General features: G+C 40.1%; 1 protein-coding gene across 1 annotated transcript in view; it reads right to left on the bottom strand.

The window, feature by feature from the left end:
• The window catches only part of LOC133296763 (RGS1-HXK1-interacting protein 1), a 63,663-nt gene that overhangs the window by 7,713 nt on the left and 35,688 nt on the right, over positions 1 to 20,262 (bottom strand). The window contains exons 6-8 of the mRNA XM_061495818.1: positions 12,854 to 12,906; positions 12,698 to 12,762; positions 12,528 to 12,586 (exon numbers count right to left, since the gene is read on the bottom strand). Of these exons, the coding sequence (XP_061351802.1) occupies positions 12,528 to 12,586; positions 12,698 to 12,762; positions 12,854 to 12,906 (177 nt within the window). The remainder of the gene's footprint in view (positions 1 to 12,527; positions 12,587 to 12,697; positions 12,763 to 12,853; positions 12,907 to 20,262) is intronic.

Here is a 20,262-nt window from a genome sequence, read left to right as displayed (position 1 = left end):
AGATTAAGGATAGGAAAAGAACCGAAAATCAAGTGGCTGATCCCTTGTCTAGGCTTAATGAAGGGCAGCAAGATAAAAAGGAAGTTGAGCAAGTCATTAGAGAAACCTTCCCTGATGAGCAACTATTTTTAGTTGCCACTAACACAACCCCATGGTATGCTGACTTAGCTAACTACTTAGTTAGTGGGGTACTTCCTAAGGAGTTGAGTTACCAACAAAGGAAAAAGTTGGTAAATGAGAGCAGGTTTTATTTGTGGGATGAGCCATACATGTTTAAAAAATGTGTTGACCAGATCATTAGGAGATGTGTGTTAGAGGAAGAAAAAGAGCCAATTTTACAGCAGGGTCATGACTCACCATATGGTGGTCATTTTGGTGGTATGAGGACAGCAACAAAGGTGCTGCAATCTGGCTTTTATTGGCCTACCTTGTTCAAGGATGCCAATATATATGTCCATAGGTGTGATAGGTGTCAAAGGACTGGTAATGTGTCTCGAAGGCAAGAAATGCCTTTGAAACCAATTTTGGAAATTGAACTCTTTGATGTATGGGGCATAGATTTTATGGGCCCATTTCCACCCTCCTTTGGGAACCAATATATATTGGTTGCTGCAGATTATGTTTCCAAATGGGTGGAAGCTGCTGCCTTACCCTCCAATGATTCAAAGGTGGTGATTAAATTCTTGAAAAAGAATATTTTTACACGATTTGGGACTCCTAGAGCCATAATTAGTGATGGGGGTAAACATTTTGTTAATAGGCAGTTTGACGCCCTTTTGGCTAAATATGGGGTTAAGCATAAAGTGGCTACTGCCTACTACCCACAAACCAGGGCAAGTAGAAGTTACAAATAGAGAAGTTAAAAGGATTCTAGAAAAAGTTATAAATCCTTCAAGGAAGGATTGGTCCCTTAAATTAGATGATTCCTTGTGGGCCTATAGGACAGCTTATAGAACACCTTTAGGTTGCTCTCCATACAAGCTGATTTTTGGTAAAAATTGCCACCTACCGTTAGAGCTTGAGTATAAGGCATATTGGGCTACCACACAACTGAATGTTCATGCCACTGCTTCAGGAGAAAATAGGCTTCTCCAACTTAATGAAATGGATGAATTTAGATTAAAGGCCTATGAAAATGCCAAGTTATATAAAGAACAAATGAAGAGATGGCATGATAAGCAAATCTTAAATAGGAAGTTTGCAGTAGGACAACAGGTCCTACTTTTAAATTCTAGATTAAAATTTTTCCCTGGAAAGTTGAAATCTAGATGGTCTGGTCCATTTAAGGTAACAAAAGTTCATTTACATGGTACAGTAGATATTTCAAATGACAAAGATGGCACCAAATTCACTGTTAATGGTCAGAGACTAAAACATTATTTGGGGGAGGGAATTGAGAAAGCTCAGATTTCTATATCTCTTACTGACCCTCTCACCAATTAAACACAAACAAAAGTCTAGCTTGAGACTTTAAAAATTAAGCTTGGTTACAATTTTGTTTTTGTATATATTTTTGTTGCTGTTTTGGTTAAAAAATAAAAAAAGGTGTGGCTGCTGGGATATTGCCCACACGAAAAAAAAAAAATAGAACACTGTTAATTTTATTCACGGTTAATATTTCAGTTTATTATTTTTGTTTCTAACAAATTTTTTTTTTTTTTTTTTTTGTAATGTTTTGTCAGGTGTTTTTTCTGCAACTATTCAGGCCTAAGTTTGGGGGTTTTTAAGACTGCACTACTGGTGTTATCTACTCCTTTTCTTTTAATTTCTATTTAGTCTTTGCTCTTTGTTAATTTTTGTTTTAATTTTAGAGTTTTGTCAGCAATTATGGTTAGAAAAAATTTGAGGAGTGGGGGATCATCTGAACCCGGTATCAAACACTCCACAAATGACCCTGAGAGTCATTCAATCACCTCCTTCACCTCTGAACACATTCTTAAGAGGTTTGAAGAGATCATGAAAAATAGGGAACCAATTCCTGACAAGGGATTTGAGGGTCACAACTCTTATCCCCCCTATGTATATCACGTGGTGAAATCCCAACACCGGGAAAAATTTTATTTGCACCCTCAGCAAGTGGCCAATGTCACTGTTATTCAGGAATTTTATGCTGAGGTTACTAGCAAAAAGCAAACTGAATTGGTTTGTAGGGGGGTCAAGATATCATATGGGCCAAAAGCAGTGAGAGAATTTTATTCTCTCCCATCAAAGCCCAAAGATGAATATCATGTTCTAAAAAAGCAATCTGACCCTACCTTTTTGCAAGAGGTCTTGCTCACCATTGCTGTCCCAGGGACACAATGGGAAGTCAACAAAGATACCAACACCATCCATAAGAAATATTTGGTGGAAAAAGCTCAAGTATGGTATCACGTCATAAGAGCAAGACTTCTACCCACCACCCATGTACATTTAGTTACAAAAGATAGGGCAATTTTGTTGTGGTGTCTACTGACTAGAAAGAGAGTAGATGCTGCCCTTCTCATCCAAAAAAGAATTGGCAATTGTGCCTCATACAAAAAAGGGAAGTTGTGGTTCCCTAGTTTCATTTCTGGTTTGTGTAAATCCAAGGGTGTGGTTGACAACCCTTCGGATAAATTTTTCAGTATCAAAGAGATGATAAACCTCATTTGTATCACTAAACTCAAAAAAGGGATTATAACAATTCCTGGAAAGGAATCTGTTAAAGAGGTTTTGCATGATGCACCTCAATCCACCCCTAACTTGTCCAAGAAAGGTAAATCTGCTCTTAAAGAAGAACCTGTGAGCAGTAAAAAAAGAGACAAAAAGAGAGCCTCAGGTGAAGGCCCTTCTACTAAATTTTCTGAATCTACACCTCCTTCATCACCTTTTGATGAAGAGGATTGTATGGCCAGCCCCAAATTAAACTATGCTCATCCGGGGTGCCTGCACAATGACCTTACATGGATGTATACAATGATGAAGGAGTTGAGGGAAGATCATGAAAACACTGATTTGTTTTTAAAAAAATATTATGAGCAATTTTTTGGGATCTTAACTGATCAAGTGAGGTTTTACACCTATATGGCTGAAAGGGACATATTGATGAATGATTTCTTTAAAAACACTTTTGTTAATTTTCCTGTTATGCCTATTTTTCCTCACAGTCTCACCTTTGCTCCTGTTTCCATCTATGCTGATCCGCAGGTACAACAGCAATTTCAATCTCGAGCTGAAGCTCAAAAGGCACATCCTACTCCACAAGCAACACCTGCTGCACAACCTAAGCAAGCACCTTCTTCAAGGAAAATGGGATCCGGCCCATTATTGAAGATGTATGCTAGGAAAGGTTGTAAGGGATTATTGGAGAAGAAAAATGTTGTTAGAGGGAATATTCCAGAAGGTATAGTTTGTTAGAGGATGCTGAGGTGGAAAGTTTGTTAAGAGGGAATAAAAGGGGTAGAGTGGCTTGAGCATAGGGAGGGAATTGGAAAATGGGACCTCGGCTGGCAAACCAGATTGGGAGAGAATCAACACCTCTCTAATGTGTTGAACTATTATTTTCTTTTCTTCTTTGTAATTTCATTGCCTTTCACATTTGGACTCTATAGTTAGTCTTTCTTTTTCAATATATTCATAAAATCCAGATCTTCTTATGGGCCAAATCCTCCATTTTTCCTTTATTTTACTGTAAAATGTGATCTAGTCTTATCAATTGGTATCAGAGCACTGCGATTTAGGGTGCTTTGAAACGGTTGTTGCGCGCCATGGAAGCTCGATTTGAAGCTTTGGAGGAACGATACCAGAGATATGAGGTGAATGCTGATGAACAATTCCGCAGAACATAATAGAGAGACTAACAGAGATCGAGCAGCTTATTCAGGATTGTCGCGAGAGGAGTCGACGACATGCATGTTCATGGAGGGGAAGGCAAGAACCCTTGGATTCTGGTTGGAGGCAGAATGAGGCTTGGGTCAGCGTTGGGCGAGACGAGGAAGAGCGCGAGGTAAGAAAGACAATGAAGTTGGAGAAGAAGAACGCATAGTGGGTCAGTGTTGGATTTGGGACTGGGCCCAATGGTGGGTGGGATGGATTGGGTCGTTCTTTGCAGCCCAATCAAAGTTCATTCTTATCTGCAAGTGCAAGTCACATGAGCCCATTTAAGTGGAATAACTCCGCTGGTGACTCAAGAAACAACCCATTACAGCCAGCGATTGACACGTGTATGGTGAGTCACACGCGGGGGAACATAAACAACCCTTCAGTGAACACGCCATTGAACGAGCGTGCAGAGAATTCGAATCCAAAATCAGAAGGAAGGAGATTAACGCAAGCTGAGCTTCAAGATCAAATGAACAAGGGGTCATGTTTCAAATGCGAAGAGCAATGGAACTCTAATCATCGTTGTAAGGTTGCCCCGCTGAACTTGCTGTTAGTCGATGAAGAAGAAGGTGGGGGAGATGAGAATCAGGGGGTACCAGAGGTGATCCAACCGTCGGAGGAGGTGATCCAACCGCCACCATAACCAGAACCGCCGAATTCAACCCGGACCGAAAAGTTGGTATGCTACAACCGTGTGAAGCATTGGCAGCAATAAACGGTAACGAAGCATGAGAGGAAATGGGAACTCATGGCAGAATTGGCCCAAACTAAGTTGTATATCATGGAAGGCCAGGCCATTCAAGATGGACAAATATGGGATCCTGGTGGACAACATCTTACTTTGAGCATATGTGGATCTCTACAATTCAAGCAATGTGACCCCGGTGGATGGTTCTTGGGGGTTAAACCTCACCTTGAGGGCAAGGTGAGTGTTTTGGGGAGGAGTATTGATAGGATGTTGGTGAAGATGTATGCTAGGAAAGGTTGTAGGGGATTATTAGAGAAGGAAAATGTTGTTAGAGGGAATATTCCAGAAGGTTTAGTTTGTTAAAGGATACTGAGGTGGCAAGTCTGTTAGAGGGAATAAAAAGAGTAGAGTGGCTTGAGCATAGGGGGAATTGGAAAATGGGACTTGGGTTGGGAAACCAGATTGGGAGAGAATCAACTCCTCTCTAATGTGTTAAACTATCATTTTCTTTTCTTCTTTGTAATTTCATTGCCTTTCATATTTGGACTCTGTAATTTGTCTTTCTTTTTCAATATAATCAGAAAACCCAAATCTTCTTTTGGGCCAAATTCCTTTGTTTTTCCTTTATTTTACCGTAAAATCTAATCCAGTCTTATCAGAATGCCTTGGAGAAAAATAAAATATGGGAAGTTTTTTATAGGCCAAGCGTAAAGAAAGCAATGGGGAGCAGATGGGTTTATGCTCTGAAATATAATTTTCACGATACTCTTGACAAGTATAAGACTTTACTAGAAGCCAAGGGATACACTAAGACTTATGGCATTGATATTTGCATCCATTGCCAAAATAAACACCGTGAGAGTCCTATTGTTTCTTTCTACTCACATTGATTAGGACTTGAACCAATTTGATGTTAAGAATGTCTTCCTCAATGGCGAGTTAGAACAGGAATTTAACATAGAGATCCTACTAGAATGTCACTGAAATACAACCAAAGTCACGGGATTACACTCTTGACTAAAAGATAGACACTACACACACTCAACAAAACTAGAAAAATCTCTCCTCCCTTGTTTAAGGCTGATTTGAGTTGTTGCAAGGAAACCCATTGGATTAAGATGAAAAAGAAGTGTTTTCTTCCTTTGGATTAAGAAAGAAAGAAAAGCAAAAAAGTGAGTGCTGATTTCAGATCTATAAATAGAGGAAATCCCAAAGGGAAAGATGCCCTAAAGAGAGAAAGTACATCATAAAACCCATTTTCCAGAATTCTCTTAATTTCTTCTTTTTCTTTTATGTTCCATTTTCTTTTCATATTTGTGAACATCTTTCTTTAGTTCTTGTAATTAGGATCACCATCTTATGCAATATTTTTCAATTCTGATTTTGTTGTTTTGAACTTTGACATGTTTCATAGCATGAATTAAGCACTTTTATAGTTGGAGAAGAAAAGTTCCCAAACTTATAAATCTCCGTTTTTCAATTGATATAGCAATGAGAAATTTGTCCATTTCTGAGTTTAATGCTTGATACTTACAATTGATATTGTATATCTTTATTTTAAGAATAGTTTGTTGGAAAACATATCTTCTGGATCTGGACAGTATGTGGATAATTCTTATTTTTATATTTATCCTTCAATAATATCAAGAATGAGTTGCAGCACACACTCACTTTAAGGTTTTTGAGCATTGAACAAAGGATTTCTGGAATTAGATCTTACACAAGAATGTGTAAGGTAGAATTCTTAGCAATCTATAACAGAAAAACAAACACAAGACAAAGAACAGATAAAAATGACCTCTGTATTAACTTTGATCAAGTATTTCAATCGTTTTCCCAGTGTACACAAATCAACAACTACTGATGATTAAAATAAATGCTGAAATTGAAAAGTAACAGTAAGCAAGCTACAACCCAGAGCTTTTAGGAGAGGCTCTGGTTCCCTCCCAATTTCCCAAGTACTCAGATTCTCCAATGCCCCCTCCTTCTCTCACTCTCGCCTAATAACCATAGTTATCAAATGCAGATTGCGGCATGTCGTAGCTAACTCCGAAAAACGCTATAGTGGGCTGCGGTTGCTGAATAGATATATGACAGAAATAATGACAAAAAAAAAACATTTTTAAAGACAGAGATAGCATAAGTGACAAAGAGAGACGCGGATAGACTAAAAAACCCTTAAATTTTTCTATTACACATTTAAATTTAGGACAAAATTGACATTTTGCTTTATGACAGCAATTTGGCCGCAAATGCGATCGCAATGGCCGCTATTGCGTTCAAGTGCGGCGCGGCGTGGTTTCTTGCGGAGAGGCACCGCAACGCCCATACGGCGCGGCTTGCGGCGCAATTAACTACTATGCTAATAACCGCCCCTTGCCTTGCATCATGCGTGCCCCTTTCAACAGAATTTCCTTCCACCTTTTTTGCTGACTCATCAAAGTTAGTTATGGTTTGGGATCCTCTACTTTTGTTCCCTTTCTTTCTTGCATACACCTGTCCATATTTGCTACGTGGCCCGTTGTTGGTGACAATACTCCCCCCAATTTGACCACCTTGTCTTCAAGGTGGAAATCCGGAAACTGTTCATTGAGATGGAAAAATTCTTCCCATGAATTTTCGAAAGAGGGAAGAGATTTCCATTTGACCAAGACCTCAAGTTGTCCCCTAACATTCTGTCGGAATTGCAGGATGTCCTCTGGTACAGTTTGCAATCCCACTCATCAAGTTGACCCACCAATACGTGCTATGACTTTATAGGGCCCATAGTACCTTGGACTGAGTTTTTCATTGATTTTGCGAGCCAAAGACTTGAGTCTGTAAGGTTGGATTTTCAGATAAACCATGTCACCTTCCTTGAACTCTACCTCCCTCCTATGAAGTATTTCCCCTTCCAGGTTGGTACACGATGACAAAATCAAACCCCAATAATTTGGAAGTCCAGGTTGGTACTCGATGTCAAAATCAAACTCCAATAATTTGGAAGTCCATTTCTGTTGTTCCTTAGATAACATTGACTGTTATGACTAAAACTTCAAACTTTTTTTATCAGTTTTGACTAGAAAGTGTCTTCCCATCAGGTATTGCGGCCACTTTTGTATAGCAAATACTATTGCCATAAGTTCCTTCTCATAGACTGACTTACCCATAGCTCTTTGAGAGAACCCTTGACTGATGAATGCCACTGGTCTGTCACCTTGCATTAGAACAGCCCCTATTCCTTTTCCGGACGCATCCATGCACACTGTAAATTCCTTTGAGAAATCAGGTAATGCCAGAACTGGAACTTCAGCCATTAATCTCTTAAGATGATTAAATGCCACCTGTGCTTCCTCCCCCCATTTAAATTTGTCTTTCTTAAGCAATTTCGTTAGTGGTTTGGCAATCTTACCATAATCCTTTACGAATTTCCAATAATATCCCGTGAGACCCAAAAATCCCCTAAGCTCCTTAAGTCGGGTTGGGGAAGGCCAATTCAGCATAGCTTGAACCTTGGAAGGATCTGCCATCACTCCATTTCCAGAAATAATGTGACCTAAATATTCTATTTGAGTCTGGCCAAATTCACATTTCTTCCTATTCAGCACCAATTGGTTTTGTCTCATTACCTCAAAAACTTTTCGTAACTGCTCCACATGCTCTTGTTTATCTTTGCTGTAAATCAACACATCATCAAGAAAAACTAGCACAAATTTCCTCAAAAATGGGCGCAACACATCATTCATCAATGCTTGGAAGGTTGTTGGAGCATTGACGAGACCAAATGGCAACACCAAATACTCATAATGGCCTTCATGGGTTTTGAAGGCCGTTTTGGGCTCATCTTTTTTCATTCGAATCTAGTGGTACCCAGATTTCAAATCTATTTTGGAAAATACTACAAACCCACCCAATTCTGCCAATAGTTCATAAATCAGCGACAAGGGAAACTTGTTAGGAACAGTGTATTTGTTTAGTGCCCGATAGTCTACACACACCCTCCAACTCCCATCTTTTTTTTTACTAGAATCACTGGACTGGCATAAGGACTAATGCTACGCCTAATCATACCCTGACTTAGCAACTCCCCTACTAATTTCTCTATTTCAGTCTTTTGGTAGAAGGGGTACCTGTATGGTCGATTATTTGAATTTCGCTACCTGGTTTGAGCGTAATAGCATGGTCACAACTCCTTTCTGGTGGTAGTCCCATTGGCGCTTGAAAGAGGTCCTCAAATTCTTCTAGCAACATCTCCAACTCCTTCCACCCCTGAATCTGACCTGACTGATGTGTTTTCCTCAGCTCCACTAAAAACCCTTCAACTTATTGTTGCAATACTTTCACTATTGTTTTATAGGAGACCATCGTTCTGGACAGGGAAGCATCTCCAGAAATGATGAACTCCCTCCCTTCCTAATCATACTTCAACTTCATCTCCTTGAAGTTCGCCCTGACTTTCCCTAGTCCTCTGAGCCATCGTCAGCTTCCTCTTCTGCGTTTACTGGATCTGCGGCCTGCTTCTCTTCAGGTTTCTCTTCGTCATCGACGATAATCAACCTGAGTTGTCTGACTTGACAATGATGTTTGGGATCCCACTTCTCGTTGCACTTGAAGCATAGGCCCAGTCCCGAACGTTCTTGCAGCTCTGCTTGGGGCAACCAACTGTTGTCACCGCCTCCAACCACACTCGCTTGGCTCTCCACGTTCGTGTTTTTATTTGTGTTCTGCGAAGTTGGGAAATTAGTGTTACTTTATCCACTACTGGGTATTTTGGCCCCATCCCCCGTATTGGGCTTGGAGTTATTAGTCAGGCCCGAACCCATTTGGTTCATTCTATTTCCCATTGCGTTCGTATTAATGGAACGATGATTATGGGCCCAGTTCGAAGCAGCTGAACTTAAGCCCAACCTAACTACCGTTTTCTTCATCCCCTCCATCACCCATGCCTGATTACGCCGTTCGATTTTCTTCGACATCTTCATCATCTCACTCAATCGGATCGTAGGGTGCATCAGCAGCTCTTCTCGCACGTTGTCACAATCCGTTAAGCCACACTCCTCTCAGTAATTTCTCATCCTCGTAGCGCAGGGGGCTAACTACCCTTTTGAATTCTTTTCGGAACTCCGTTACTGGTCCAATTTTCCTTAGAGTGAGCAGAGATCGTAGAGGGTTATCCACCACTTCCGGTTGGAAGCGACAGAGGAGCTCAGTCCGAAAGTATTCCCAAGTGGGATTACCAGTGTTGATCTCCCATTACTGGAACCAGTTTAGTGCCTCGCCTTCTAAGACCACCAATACAGCCGCTACTTTCTCTTCGTCCCGTACCCCGTTGATTAGGAAATAACGCTCCACTTTGTTCAGCCAACCATACGCATCTCCCCCATCAAAGATGGGTAGATCCAATCTACGCCTATATGTTTCCCCTCGTCGATTTCGTCTCGAATTTCCATCCATTTCACCATCAAATCCCTGCGAACCCCCGCCATTTGTCCCTTTGTTTCTTCTTCGTCCATCTTCATCAGTGTTTTCATTTCGGTAATTTGGCAACACTTCATCCATCCTCCTAAGAATCCCCACCTGATTTTCCTCCGTCCTCCTTACTCTCCCAATCAGTTCTTCATATCGAGCTTTCATACCGCGCGTCAGCACCATCCACAGAGCTCCCAGATCAGAGCTCTGATACCAATTGTAACAGATAAAAAAACACAAGACAAAGAACAGATAAAAATTACCTCTGTATTAACTTTGAACAAGTATTTCAATCGTTTTCTCCGAGTTTACAAATCAACAACTACTGATGATTAAAATAAATGCTGAAATTGAAACGTAACAGTAAGCAAGCTACAACCCAGAGCTTTTAGGAGAGGCTCTGGTTCCCTCCCAATTTTCCAAGTCCTAAATACTCAGATTCTCCAATGCCCTCCTCCTTCTCTCACTCTCGCCTAATAACCACCCCTTGCCTTGCATCATGCGTGCCCCCTTCAACAAAATTGCCTTCCACCTCTTTTGCTAACTCATCAAAGTTAGTTATGGTTTGGGATCCTCTACTTTTGTTCCCTTTCTTTCTTACATACAGTTGTGCATATGTGCTACGTGGCCCGTTGTTGGTGACACAATCACATTAAGTTTCAAAGGAATATGAGTTTATAGCATTAAAACTGGAGTAATAGATCATTGTTGTTGTGTAGTGTTAGAGCTTAGAGATGTTATAGCATCGACCTAGGTAAAGTAATCTCCAACTAGTTTCTCACCATCATTTTACTTCTTTTACAGTGTTTTGTGTGTTCAGCTTAACTACATTATTTCTTTCTTCTATTCTCGATAACCAAAAATAATTTATATTCATTGCATTTTACCTTACAACATTTAATGTTTCAAAAGTTGTTTGATGAATTGTTCCAATTTTTCATTCTTTGTACAATTGAATCTACTTCTTGAACCTTAAATTCTTATAACTTTCCCTGTAGAACAATAATCTAGTAGTTGATGTAGTTTTTATTCCCCTTTTTGCTACAGCAATGTTACGCTATCAAGATCATTATCTGAAAGCAAAAGAATGTCCTTGGTCTCCTTATGGAAGGAGGAAAACAATGTAAACCTTCCAATAAACCAATTGACATTAATCACAAACTCGGAAGCAAAGAAAAGAGTCCTCCGATTGATAGAGGATAATATCAACGACTGGTGGGAAGATTAATATATTTGGCTTATACTAGAGCTGGTCTAGCTTATGTGGTTAACTTGTTGGTTAGTTCACGTTAAACCCTAGGGAAAAACACCCGCATACAATGAACAATATTCTCCCTTAAATCAGCCAAAGGATTATTAATCTGAAGTGGGCAAACCTATCATTAGATGTTTATTCCAATGCAATTATGTTGGGTCCGTGACTGATCGACGGTCTACCTCAAGCTATTGTAAGTTTCTTTGTGGAAACTTAGTAAAATGAAGGAGTAAAAAGCAAAATGTGGTTGCTAAGTTGAGTGCAATGACAACATAAAGCCAAGACCCAAGATAATTGTGAATTATTATGACTGAAAATCATTCTAGTTGATCTAAAAATGAGATGTGAAGGACCTATGAAGTTACTTTATGATATTAAGTCAATTATTTTTATAGCACACAATCATATCCATCAAGACAGAACAAAACATATTGAGATTGTTGCCACTTTATTAAAGAGAAAATAAAAATTGATCACTACTTCATATATTCCTTTCGGTCATCAATTAGCTGATATCTTGAGCAAGGAACTTCTTACCAACAGATTTCAAGAACCTACTAGCAAGCTGAGAATAATAAATATCTATTCCTCAACTTGAGGGGGAGTGTTTATATATGAAAAATATTTGTAATTATTTTTTTCTTTTATTAGCCAAATGAGTGTTTCTTTATTTTTACGATTTGGCTCTATTACTTCTTAAACTTATTAGATCAGTCTCCCAATATATATTGTACCCCTTTGTATATGTTCACTTGAGAATCAATAATATTTTTCTGTTTTCACCTTTCAAGTCTCTCAAAGTAATGAAGTCCATCTAGGCTATTGGATTTGTAATTTTACTACAAATTATTTTCTTTCAATTTTCATTGTTCCCAAACAATGGAAAACCACATCCTTCCAAACAAGTGGAAAGTTATATTATATCATTCTAATTTAATTTATTTTCTTATATTTTAATTCCTCTCTCAATTTGTTCCCAAACAAATTAATATGTTCTTACTAGACTTACTCATTCATTCCATGTAAACAATCATTGCTATTCACAATTTTATTCTTCACACATTCAAGCTGAATAGCTACGACTCAGTCCCCTGATTGGGCTAAAGCCTAGGCTGGATCTATTAAATATGTATTAAATTAATATTTATTACAGCTACCCCCTATTCCATGTCATGACTACTAAACAAAAATGAAATTTACATTTTTCACGATGCCATTTCATTGGTTACCTCTTAAAAACTTTCAGCTCAACATATGCAATGAGAGATGGATTCGTGCCAACAGAATAATTACCTGTGACCGGAAATGAGATGCTTCTCTTTTAGGGAGTTCTCCAAGGATATCTTTCAAGCCTAACGTACCAAAAACAAGCCAAATCACCAAAACATGAGGTACCATCACCAGCTTATTTCATTGGCTGGCAACATCTTTTTCTTATTAAAAATAATATATATTTTGTATACCTCCTGCCCGTTTTTCAATTTTATATGCTGACTGAATCACACTTCGGATCTGCTTTCCTGCTTGTCTATAATAAAATTATAAATATTGATAAATAACTGATATCAGTGCATAAATACAAAATCAATGTTACAGCGCTACATCTGTAAGTTGCAAACCTAAGTTTTGTCCTTCCATGTAAGAATTGCTCTTCTGCATGTAATGCACTCTTCTGAAAACAATAGTAGAACAAAATACCATGAATACTAGAATAGCAATCAAACTGCATGGGTTATCTCAAAGTTGTAATAGGTCAATCCAATGGGAAAACAAGTTAGAGAAAAGCCAAACTCTAAAATAATCTTTACATGTATCAAAATTTGCTTCAAAGCATAGTTATAAAACTTGGATTGGTCATTGATTCAGCTGATATATCATGTCAATGGGTTACTAGTGAGTCCTAGACATCTATTTCAACTACATCAAACTAAATAAAATATCAATTACAATAAAATTAAAAATAATTAAAAATAATATTAACGTTGATGAATACAATTAAAATTTACAATCCATAATCACCAAAAAAGCAATTTCATGTGAAATCTACTATTTAGTAAAACTAATAAAACTACATAAAAAATATAAAATTACCTAATTTTTATTAAGATAATGCATGCCACATGATAGCTTATTCACCACACAGGCCTTATTACCCACTTTCACCGTATTGATTTCAAGAAGAGAAATTGAAAAGTTGTTCACCTAAATTTCTACAAGGCTCAACAACATGGTCATTATTTCAATTTTGAGTTCGATACTTCCTATATATCTTAAGAACTAAGCTCAACCTTACCAAGGTAATAAAAATCGTGATCTTCCATGTGAGTTCGCGCAATCTTACCATTTTTTCAGTCTCACCCGTTCGCACTTTGGAATTCGTTATGGTTAAAGCAGTTGGAATCATAGGATCGTGACACTCCCACCACTTGTACCCCCTTTTCAAAACCAATTTAGTTCGGAAACCTTTCGTTCTAAAGTCCCACTCATCCTCTCTATCATGCCGCTCTTGCGACCTATTAGGAAGTACATAGTTGTGTTAGTTAGTTCCACATCATTTAAATAGGTTCCAAATCAATATACCTTATTATTATAAATATAACCTCTTGTGGGTCGTACTTGACACACAATTCCTCAATTTCAAGTTGCTACTAGAGCTTATGTTGCAAGAAAACCCTAATTCCTAGTCGAGCGTCTTAGCGACAAGCTATCACAGCCACGCAACCCTAGTAACCGTAGTCGTGTTGGTAACAAACCTCGATGTTCTTTTGTCATAAATTGGGATTTTTGGAGGAATATGTTAGGGAAAAATATCGCAAGCCTACCACTGTTGATCTTACTCACAAGGAGCTAGCATCCTCAGCTCTTATTGTGACCAAGGTAGTCAAAATCGAGATCTTACCTAAGATCGGAAAGGGTGGCAAGATCATAAATCGTGGGATCAACACGGATCGTAAAGATCTTACCTTCTTAATTTTAATTGAAGTAATTTCTCCTCTAATTTTTTCATTTTTATATTTTCAACTTGGTTAATGTCGTTCTAAAGCTTCTCAGGCATCTATGAGGCCCATGTTTTATAAATTCTATTTGTATCTTCAATATCAAAGTCCACGACACAAGTTTTATAAATTCTATTTGTATCTTCAGTTTCAAAGTCCATGTCCCAAAATAATTTTAAGAGAACCCAATTCGAAATTGGGCTTGCCCATTTGCTGCCCCATAACATCAAATAACCCTAAGTCACTTTTGCTAAGCAGTTTAAACGCTGCCACTTCATTTTCTTCAGCCATATAACTTTTGCATTATTCGAAGTTTCTGTTATGTTTTCTCCCTCGACTTATACATGTGGATGGATTTTTTCAATACTTCATCTTTTTCATTCACATAACCCATTTTGGGTGGGTTTTTTTTCCGGATTGTACATGTGATCTCACTGTTTCAGTGATCTTCCCTGGCAATCCTAAGCTATCCCACTATCTTCCGATCTAGCAACCATTTTGGATTGAATAAGACAATTGCCAAATTGTACGATCCTAAGATCTGGAATGTGATTTTGACCACCATGACTGTGACTATTCCGAGTGCAGATTATGAAGACCTTCTACACCTTAATGCCTCGTCATGAACTAGTAATCCTATGCTTGCACCTCTCAACCATCTCTTGGATCGTGGATAATTTGCCCTGGTCCTTCTACTCATCTCTATGGTAATAAGGATCTTCTCACATCTCTTACATATTTGGCCAATTAACTGCAGTTACCCTTACGGATGGTTCCAAGATAGTTGTTCGCAGCATTTGACAAGCATAATTGTGTTCTTCTTTACCTTTAATCTTGATTCTTTATGTCCCTGGCTGGTCCTTTAATTTAATATCAATTAGTCAACTCATTCGTTCTCTTAATTGTTTTGTTATCTTTAACTAAAAATCTATTTTTGTGCAAGATACGGGTACGAGAAGGACAATTGGAGTTTGTAATGAGTTACGCAGACTTTACCATCTTGTTGTGCCCAGTTACCCAGTGGCATGTACCATGACATATTCCCTTGACCTTATTCACAATCATTTTGGCAAATCTTGTTTAGGATTCATATATTTTGTGACAATTGATGATTGATTACTCTCGTTGCACCTTTGTTTTCTTAAAGAAGAATCGTTTTGAACTGTTCTCTGATGGATCTCTTTCTGAACCTTATCAAAATGGGCTTGTTGTTAATGGGCCTTCGGAAGCAAATGGTGGACCTGATAGACCTTTGAGGGACATTATGGTGTCTTATGTTGAGAGACAGAATGAGGATGGGCCAGCAGCTGCTCTCAAGAGGATTGACAGAGTTCCTAGACGCAAGGTAGACTGTAAGGTTTGAGGAGGAAAGCTTATGACAGCTGGAAGTTGGTTAATACTTTGGACACGTGGAAGGCTGCACATGGAGAGGAAAATGTGGTGATGGAAAGAGGGGATTTGGGGTGATATAAGTTAGTTAGGAAGGAAGGAAAAAGGTATCGAGAATATGGAGAGTGGTAGTAGGAGCAGTGGCACTGAGCATGAGGTCTCAGTGGCTGCATAATGAATAAGGGATAGTCCTTCAATCGGATAGCTGAGTGAAGGGGTTAATTTACTCATATAAGGTGTAGTAGTCATTGTAATTGTTGATTCTGTTTTACTGGTTTGAGTGGCATTGTCCTCACCGTTAATTCCAATTCTATAAGTTGATTCTGTTGTTAAATCTGATATTGATATCTACCATTTTAATTGTAATTGATCTCTGTTGATACACTGGTCCCAACAAATTGGTATCAAAGCTCTTACGATCGTTGGGAGAGCTGAATGGTAAGGATGACGATGGAGAATCGAGTAGAAGAAGTTGAACAAAGAACGGGAAGAGTAGAGGAACATTTGGGAGAGGTTAGAAACGAGGTGCGTCTGATGAGGGAGGCGTTCACCGAATTCTTAAATCGGGTGGATAACGGAGGAAGAGAAATGGGGAGAGGAAGCGGAGGACTAGAAACAGGGGGTCCTTATGGCAACTATGGGAGAGAACCGATTGGACGGAACGAGGAGCGAATGCGTAGGGTTGAGGTTCCCTATTTCTCTGGGGAGGACCCGTACGGCTGGATTTTTCGTGCGGAGCGCTATTTTCGCGTTAATCGGATTCCACCTGAAGAGCAAGTAGAGACGGCTTCCATTTGTTTGGAGAAGGAAGCTCTTAGTTGGTTCCAATGGTGGGAACCAAGGCACCCACTGACGGACTGGATGACGGTGCTGCAACGTTTCCATATTTCACCATCTGGTAATCCGTATGAAGCACTAATGGAATTGAAACAATCCGGCACGGTGGCGGAGTTTCGCAAACAGTTTGAAGTCTTGTCCGCCCCATTAAGACAAGTTGACGAAGAGATGATGCAAGCGGCATTTCTAACCGGATTGAAACCGGAGATTAGAGCTGAGATCCGCTTACATTCACCAGATGATTTGGGAGGGATGATGGTCATGGCTCAACGGGTTGAGGATCGTGATGCAGTGTTGGGGAGAAACTATGTGGGGATGGGTCGTGGAGGTCAAGGGCCCAATAGTCATACTAATAATTGGGGAAGGGCTGCGCTGTTTAACAAAGGAGGGGCCAATGGATCCAAGGGAGGGACGTATGGGCCAACTACTTCAGCCCAAAATAATACTGCCACTAACTCCATGTCACAAGCATCCGTAGCCAGTCACAGTCCATCGAACCCTAATCGAAATGGGGGAGGAACGTCAGACACAGGGGGAACCACCCAAACAGGAGGGGCGGCGGTCGCCGGTACGGAGGGGAGCAGCGCGAACCGCTTTCGTCGTTTGTCGCCGGAAGAGGTAGCAGATCATCGGAGGCGGAATTTGTGTTTTCGATGCGATGGACCCTTTGGTCCAGGGCATGTGTGCCCTAACCCTCATCTATGGGTCCTGCTATTGAATGAAGACGAGGTTGAGCCTTCAGAAGAGGACGTGAGGAGGTGTGACGGAGACGGGGTACCAGAGGAGGTGCTCCAACTCAATGTACAGAGCGTGGTGGGGTTGACTTACAATCGCTCTTTGAAGCTATGGGGTAAGGTGAACGACCAGGAAGTGGTGGTTCTCATCGACACGGGTGCCTCTAACAACTTCATCGGAGACAACACCGTGGATCGGTTGGGGCTTCCATTCGGCGGTTCCAAATCTTTCAGAGTAGGAGATGGCGATGGTACTCAGCTACAAGGAAAGGGGGTATGCAGGGAGGTTAAGCTGGTGCTACCAGGTTTGTCAGTCACCCAAGACTATTATGTGTTCATCTGAATGATGTTGATTTGGTTCTTGGCTATTCGTGGTTGGAAGAATTGGGGAATATTCAGGCAAATTTTAGAGAACGGATTCTCAGAATTCCATGGGAAGGGAAGGTAGTCACCCTCCAAGGAGATCCGAGTCTTTCGTGCAGCAATATTTCTTATAAAGGGATGTCACGTTCCTGGAAAAAGGGGGCAGAAGGGTATTATGTGGAGTTGGGGTATTGTGCGATGGAGTTACTTGACTCTCAAGAGGAGGTTCCATTGGTCGCAGAGCTACTTCAGCAATACAGAGATGTCTTCCAACCGCCAAAGGGGTTGCCACCGCCGCTAGACTGTGATCACAAGATACTGTTAAAACCTGATGCCACCATCCCAAATATACGGCCATACCGATATCCTTACTACCAGAAAGAGGAGATCAAGAAGTTTGTGCAGGATATGTTGGGAGCGGGTATGATTAGACCCAGTTGCAGTCCTTACTCTAGCCCTTTGATACTGGTCAAAAAAAAAAGATGGGAGTTGGCGTTTAATAGAATTCTTGAGAGACACCATTGATGAGAGAGAGAGAGAGAGTATTTGGATCTGAATCTTTATTATGAAGAGCACACTTTACAAAATGCTACACTCTATTAATATATAGAGTGTGAGAATGCTGACTCAGCAAGTGAGTCAGTTCTAACAAACAAACCGTATAACAGAAAGCTAAAACAGAAAGGGAGATGAGGATCAGATACATGCATGTGTACAATAGCAGAAAGTAAACCACTACTTATCTAATACACCCCCGCAAACTCAGGGATCTTGAGGCAGGGAATCAAGAACCCTGAGTTTGGTTCTTAACTCAGCAAAACGTCCAGGGGAAAGAGCCTTAGTCAGAGTATCTGCCAGTTGATCTGAAGCTGGAATGTGCGAGACAACAAGCTCATGAGCAAGCACACGTTCTCGAACAAAGAAGATATCCAATTCCATATGCTTAGTTCGAGCATGTAAAACAGGATTATGAGAGAGGGCAACAGTGCTCAAGTTATCACAGAAAATGCGTGGAGTAACATAGGGAACCTGTAACTCACGAAGGAGGGATTGAACCCACAAAATTTCAGCACAAGTAAGAGCTAAACTTCGATACTCAGCTTCAGTTGTTGAGCAGGTTTGTTTCTTGGACCACCAAGAAATGAGGTTAGGACCCAAGAAGAGAGCAGCACCAGATGTAGACCTCCTATCATCAGGGTCACTAGCCCAGTCAGCATCACAAAATGCTGTAATAGAGAGAGGATGTTGAGGAACAGCCCTTTGAAGCACAAGACCATATGTAACAGTTCCTTTTAAATATCTGAGAATTCTTTTAACTATTTTCCAATGATCATCTAGTGGCTGCCCCATGAATTGGCAGACCTTATTGACTGCATAGCTGATTTCTGGACGGGTTATGGTGGCATATTGAAGTGCACCCACAACCGACCTGTAGAGATGAGGATCAGAGAAATAATTAGAGCCAAAACGGGTGAGCTTACAGCTAGTGGGCATGGGAGAGGAGATGCCTTTTGCATCAAACATGGCAGCTCGAGTAAGTAAATCTCGAATGTATTTGCCTTGTGACAGAATCAAACCACCAGAACCATGAGGCTTTACTTCAATTCCAAGAAAGAAATCCAAGGTGCCAAGGTCTTTGAGAGCAAATTGAGAATGAAGCTGAGTAATCAAAAATTGAATGTAGGCAGCATCAGTACCAGTGACTATTATGTCATCCACATACACAAGGATATAAGTGCAGCGAGATGAAGTCTTGGAGATGAATAAGGAAGGGTCACAGCAGCTGGACTTGAAGCCAAACAGCATCAAAACACCTTTCAATTTATCAAACCATGCTCTAGGGGCCTGCTTAAGCCCATACAAAGCCTTGTTGAGCTTGCACACAAGGTTCTTATCTGAATTCTCAAAACCAGGGGGCTGACTTATGTACACATCCTCTAGCAAATCACCATTGAGGAAGGCATTATTGATATCAAGTTGCCTAAGTGACCAAGAGTGAGTAAGTGCAAGAGTAAGCATGATCCGAATGGTAACAGGTTTGACAACTGGTGAGAAGGTTTCATTGTAGTCAAAACCTTCTTGTTGATGAAACCCCTTTGCCACTAACCTTGCCTTATACTTGTTCACTGTGCCATCAGGATTTTCTTTAACTTTAAAGACCCACTTGCAACAATTTGACTTCCTGTTAGAGGGCAAAGAAACAAGAGTCCATGTATTGTTATTCATAAGTGCATTGTATTCAGCCTTCATGGCATCAACCCAATGTGGACTGGCTAAAGCTTGCTTCACAGTAGAAGGTTCTGTATAAGCAATAAGAGCAGTAGATCTGGCTAGAGATTTGGATCTAGTCATAATAGAATGAGGAGGAGAGGATTCCCTTAGAGAAGAAGAGGGAAAATACTCAGAACCTGAGGAGGGAGAAGACTCAGAAGTAGGAGATAATGACAGTGGGTTAGATGCTGTAGAAGAGGAATTAGAGGACTGCATTGGAGTTGCAGGAACACTACTATGTGACGCAGGAACAGAGGATGGCAATGATGATACAGAAGCTGTACAGGGAGAAGAAGAAATAGGTGAACTGGACTTAGAAGATGGCTGGGGAGATTGCTGGGAAGAAGAAACTGGTGAAGAAAAAGACTCTGACATCAATGGAGACATTAAAGGTATTTGAGCAGAAACTGGAATAGTAGGGGAAGGATCAGCTGTAGT

Source organism: Gastrolobium bilobum, unplaced genomic scaffold, assembly GCF_033153095.1.
Source record: "Gastrolobium bilobum isolate Gb01-03AN ecotype WA unplaced genomic scaffold, APGP_CSIRO_Gbil_v1 utg24368, whole genome shotgun sequence".
Lineage (NCBI taxonomy): Eukaryota > Viridiplantae > Streptophyta > Magnoliopsida > Fabales > Fabaceae > Gastrolobium > Gastrolobium bilobum.
Note: the sequence above shows the minus strand (reverse complement) of the source record. Positions and strands in the feature narration are given on the sequence as shown.